This window comes from Polypterus senegalus, chromosome 1 (assembly GCF_016835505.1).
Source record: "Polypterus senegalus isolate Bchr_013 chromosome 1, ASM1683550v1, whole genome shotgun sequence".
Lineage (NCBI taxonomy): Eukaryota > Metazoa > Chordata > Cladistia > Polypteriformes > Polypteridae > Polypterus > Polypterus senegalus.
In genome coordinates this window covers 39,266,053-39,272,052 of record NC_053154.1, presented here as the reverse complement: position 1 = coordinate 39,272,052, position 6,000 = coordinate 39,266,053, and the positions used below count along the sequence as shown (strand labels likewise).

At 36.3% G+C, this 6,000-nt stretch overlaps 1 protein-coding gene across 3 annotated transcripts in view; it reads right to left on the bottom strand.

The window, feature by feature from the left end:
- Positions 1-1,220: 1,220 nt before the first annotated feature.
- Positions 1,221-6,000, bottom strand: part of pabpn1 (poly(A) binding protein, nuclear 1) — a 43,767-nt gene continuing 38,987 nt past the window's right edge. Inside the window, exon 7 of one of the 3 annotated variants that reach the window (XM_039747275.1) lies at positions 1,221-1,701. In XM_039747275.1, coding sequence (XP_039603209.1) covers positions 1,554-1,701 — 148 coding nt within the window. In that variant the 3' untranslated portion in view covers positions 1,221-1,553. Of the gene's footprint in view, positions 1,702-2,183; positions 2,831-6,000 lie in introns of those variants that run through there. The other 2 variants (XM_039747256.1, XM_039747265.1) reach the window with 2 other exon arrangements.

Here is a 6,000-nt window from a genome sequence, read left to right as displayed (position 1 = left end):
TGTTACGTTATTTTCAAAATGTTTCCTTTTCTTTTTCATTACTTCTTTAACACACTACTCCGCTGCGAAGCGCGGGTATTTTGCTAGTATAGATATATAAATAAAAATGCAAATTATTCTAAGGGTTTTACAGGATTTCAAAGATGACTTGTTTAGTTTTACTGGTATCTCTTAGTTGGTCAGGATAAAATGTATTTATCACCTCATGTAAAAGATTCAGAAAACAGCTAGTACATTTTGCAGACTGACACCAGCAAACTCCCATTATACAGTACCTATGGCATTTATTTTCAGAAATTATGTGGGATTGGGAATATCAGAATCACCACACAGCATTTGTACTATGGCATTTTTTGCTTGCTTAAAGCCTGCCAAATATATCTATATATTAAAATCATGTTAACGACTCACATGGCTTTGTTCAAGATCCCATGTTCAAAACAACAGTAAGGCAGAGATTAACGCTGTACCAGGTTTAAAAAATATGGTTGAATGTTTACTAGTAATAGACAACCCTCGAACCATGACAGAATTACCTTTTCATTACTTTGCAATTTAGGGGATTTACAAAAAAAATCATGTCTAAGTGGCACAAAATCAGCACAATTTTTTTCAATCCCAGCTTTACCATCCTCTTACTGGACTACTGATCATGTCTTGAGATATAGTAAGTATCATCCTTTAAATTCACTGGTGTAATTTTGTTGTTAATTAAGGTTTGTGGAAGTAAATTAGGTCTAGGTTTTGGTCCAAGTCTTGTGATAAAGTGTTATCCATCTGTGGTAAATGTCTGGTCAAATGGAACTTTTCTAAGAGCCTTGTCATGATACCATGTCTCAAACCTTTGATCACTTTACGTTGAGGTAGTTTGCCTCAGGACACAGAATTCTGGAGAAGAGGTCTGATCCAGGCATGCCATCTTTTTTTTCATTTTTTCAACAGCACATAAGAGTTGGGAGTACACTTCAAAAATATGTAGTGCACTTATGACCTGCTCTCGGCCATAGTACAAAGTTGTTTAATAAGCATTTATCAATACAGTCAGCAGAAATCAATCCCCAGCTGGCTGTGTATTAACTGAAACACTCACCATCATCTATGGAAAGAATGACCTTATTACTTTTACTACTCTACAGATGATGTGAAACAAAGCAAATGTTAAAGAAAAACTCAACAAGGAAATACATTTTAAACAATTTTTTCTTTATTTTTTTTCTCCTCTAATTACAGGTTTAAAAAAAAAAAAAAGAAAGAAAAGAAAAAAAAATAAAGCCAAACCATTTCTTTCACCCTCAAAACCCCAACCTCATATCGCTCAAACAGAAAGCTCCCCCCACCCTTCAGTATTTAAGCCTGCCATATTACTCCTCAGGCCCCACTGTCTGAAATGGGGACTGACGAGCAGGGCAGTCGCTCTACAATAACCCCCTTTCTCTGTGTCTGTCTCTCTCTCGTTTTTAACAGCTGGCGCTAGCTTGCTTATTCTATGACTCTTGCTGAGTGGAGCTCAGCGCTTGTTATTGTAGTATAGTCCCCCAGGCGCAGGCCTGTGGTCACCCTGACCCCCACCCCCGCCCCCAAACGGACAGGATGGGGTGAGTGTGAATTGCAGGAGCGGAAAGAGAGAGAGACGGCGCCGACACTGTAGGGGGTGCTGCAGCCACGGGAGGAGGGGTGGTCAGTCTCCACTGGTCCTGAAACCTGCAACGAGAAGAAGTGGTCTAATATATAGGGATAGGGGGAGACAGTAGAGAAAGGAGGAGTTGGACTGACAGCACAAAGTGAGAACCCTGCAACAACATAGGGAGAGGAAAAGTAGGAAGCAAACAATGAAAATGTTACAAACAACACAGCTAAAGCGCAACAGGCCAAAGTACTCTGTTAAATGATTACTTTGCAAATGAAAACAAAGCACAAATACAGCCAATATGTATACAATGCCAGATGCTTTGACATGAGGACAACAGGTGATAAAGAAATAAGAGTGGGTTGTAAAGGGAAATTAAAAGGTGAAATTTACTGGGAAAGCAGGGGTAATGAGGACTGGGTAGGCAACATAAAACTGCTCCCTTAATGAAATATCTGGATTTTTTAACATTTTAAAACCTTGAATTAAAATAATTTTACTAAATGCAAAGAGCAAATTAGCTTCAGAATTTGAATGTTGCTTTTTTCTTTCTAAAAGTTAAACGATAAGTGGAAGAAAATAAAATTATGCTACAGGATAGTGGAAAGTGCAAACATGTAAGAGGAACACAAATAATGCAGTGATTTCCAGGTATTAAGCTGAGAGCGAGCGAGCACAGAAGAGGGGTTAACATAAAGCAAACACAGAAGCTAGGTCAAAGGGCAAGGATCACTCAGCCACATGAAAAACAACAGCCCATGGCTTCAAACAGTTTCACTTGTGGTGCCCCAGAAACATTTAAAATAAAGAGATTCCTCTGATTATTGTCACAAAGAGCAAGGCCACCCCAACCAAATCCCCTAAGTCATCTTACCCACTGCTGGGACAGTGCACCTTCATACACAGACGTGTGTATGTGTGCACCCAGGCGTGTACACTTGCCTGCTATCAATATGGAGCACAATATCAAGGTAACAATTTTAACCATCAAGCCCAGACTCCCTTGCTCCAGGCCTGTTTGGGACAGAAGGTTTTTTTTTTTTTTAATTTTTTTTTGTCTCTGTCTCTTCTGGTTTTCTTCCTCTTTTCCATTTACTTTTAACTGTTTTGTTTGTGTTTTGTTTTCTTTCTCTCTTTTTTGGGATTATGGGTGGGGGAGATAATTAGTAAGGGGAATACCAGGAAGTCGCTCGCCCACGGCCCCTAGAAAAGAGAGAGAGAAAGAGAACAGAGAGTGAGTTTAGGTTGTAACATTAGAGAACCAAATCATGAGTGTGAGCTAACATTCTTTACTTAAAAGAATTATGGAAACAGGAAATACTAAAAGGTCTGCACAAGTATGCACAGACAAGAAATGGAGAAAATAAAAGCAAAAAATGGGCAAATACATTTTAATGTTACAACCTAAACTCACTCAAATAAAGAGGGGCATAATCAATCAGCAGATTTAAATTGTAACATTAAATATGTAGTAGGATGCCATCTCCAGTGGCTACTTAAACAGCATTGTGTATAAAAGCCAGAGGAAGAGTAGTTCTATAATCTTTAGAATACTGTGTGTAATTAAGGGCAAAGTGTATCCATTCACCTTAGTTGCCAGTAAGCACAAGACTAAGACAAAGACAGCCAATTTCAATACTATGTAACGTTAAATTTCAGATGTAGTCCTTTGTTGTGAATAACTTGGGCTATTTTAATATCAAAGGAATTTAAAAATTTTCCTATCAGATACCAAAATGCATGAAGCCTTGACAGCATCTGAAAGCCAGAAAGAAAATGGAGGTGCAAAATTAAAGTTGAATTATGTGAATCCAGCCAGGCGTGCCAAATTAATCAAAACTAATTGTGTTAGTTCAAATTCCAATCAAGAAGGGATTGGTATATAACTGTGCTTTTAACTACATGTCATTTAAGTTGTGAAAAAATTACTTCTGAGTATGAAGTTAAAGAGGACACACACAGGCCAGTGCTGAAGGTATGAATTTTGGTGTGAAAATGTATATAGTTGGTCTCAGGTGCATCATCTATGAGTGGTGCTCCAAGAGGGCCGAAGCTCAGCTGGTACCATCAGTAGTCCACATCTTGGCATCACTGCCAACCTGTTTATATGAAGGCTTTAGTATACCACAGAAGTTTATATAGTATTGGGCTACTTTTAAGCTCAAAAGAAACCAATTAATGTTATATCACTACTTAAAAAGAAACTTCCATCACAAGTATTAGCAGATATGACAACTAAGCAGCAAACCTTTGTTTTGCTCCAGGGAAATGGGTGAAGATAACCAGACACTAAATGAACCAAGGGCCAGAAGTTAACCCAGCACTCCAACTCCTTATGCGGCTACGGGGTTGTGGCCCAATGTGACAATATTAACACTAGTTAAACAACTGGTATATGAACCCCAAATAGTTTTCATAAATGTACATAATCCAAATAGGTTGTTCATGAACACTGGTTCAGACCTGATACAGCAAGAGTATCTGGAGCATACAACATTAAGTCAATTATTACAGGCAAGCTCAAGTTTAAATGCCAACTGTAATTCAAACAAACCTCCACATACAACCCTGTCTCAGTGTATGACTGTATCAGATCTGAAGCAATGAAAACTAATGGAGGGCTTGTAACACACTGTATTAACAAACAATGTGTGCAGGAATCCCCTTATCTACATGTTTACACAAGGACATCATGCACATGCTTGCTAATGCATGCATGGTAGCATATCTGTTGCATGAACTACAGTACGAGCAAATAACAGATACAACAGCAAATAAGGCAAAAAAAAAAAAAAAAAAGCTTAACAGCAACCAAGGATCACCTTCACTAAACAGTACATTTCTCGCAAGGTCAAAAAACCGAAACACTTTAATATTTTAAAAAAGTAGGATAAAAGTTACGTAAAAGGTAAACACTGCTCTGTGAATTAAATTTTAAGAGGGCTGCCTTAAAGAGTAAACAGTTAAAGGGACTTTTAAAAAAAAAAAAATTTAATACAAAAGAATTAATGACAGCAAAGATGGCTGCACAAATTTTTAAATCCAATTACTTAGTAAATGGGTACAAAATGTTACGGGAGACTACTTTCTTGGTTGGGGTGCACAGTAGTCAAATATTGCCTAAAAAGCAACACTGATTATTTCATTATGTGTCATTTATTAAGTACCTAACGAGTACCTGAACATATCTGACAAGTAGGTGAATTTCAGCAGGTAGCACCATAACATTTCCCACTTAACGCATCAAGACAACGGGATATTTATATTGGTTAAAAAAAAGAAAAAACAGATTTAGAAATACTTTACTAGTCCTTTTAGTGACAAATTTAAAATTTTTAATATTCAAACATAGAGGTATTCCATTTATCTTCTGCAAGCCTGAATCGGAGACACTTGCAACAGCGAATGAGACTGTCATGGGGGAGAATAATTTGTCTGAATTATTAGTAATAAAGTTAAACTTAGCATGTAATAAAAAAAAGTCTTCAATTACTTCACTGAAAACTTTGCACAGGTAAAACTTCAATATTTCAGGTTCTAGTTTGCAATTGACAAGCATTTTGAATTAGTTTAAGAACTTGTACCACACATCTTTTGAGATGTTTACCATTGCCAATGAAACCGTTTTCTGAATTTGAACACCTTAATTTTTTTTAATAGTAAAAAAAAAAAAAAAAAAATTACTATTCATGCTGTATTACTGCAGCAATTGCTACATAAAATTACATTTAGAGGTAACTTGTAAACTCAAAGCTACACATCAGTACTTAATTTTGTTTTTATAAATATATTGTCTGAAACTATGCTCACAAAAAAATGTGAAACATTAATGGCTTTTTAAACAAAAATGACAAACATGTACCTTTGCAGAAATTTTGTAATTTGAAAGGAGTTTTATTATAGAATACATCTTTTTAAAACTGGAATTGGATATAGTAGCTGATGATATGGTAGAACAACTTAGCAATTGCTAAAAAATCTGTGCACCCCTCCAAAAGCACAAAGCTCTTCTGCTTCAGCACACAGCTATGCCTAATATTATTATGAAGTGTGAACATGGTAATACTTTAGATATACATTCATATGTATAGAAAAGATATGAAGGGCAAAAAAAAAAAAAAAAAAAAAGGATACACTCTTCAGGAATAGAAAATTGGTTTTAGCCAATTGTTAGAAATGTGCTATAGTTTACATGCTACATAACTGGAACACAAAATTTAAATAAATTATTAGGTACTGTTGTTTTTAACTGAATGGCAGTAAACTTAACACCACTGTAACCTGCCATACTCTGCCCGAGAGACCAGCACAAATCAAAACACTGTTAATGCTGGCTTTCAGAGAGAAAAAACGGGCAGCAGTCTACAGAAAAA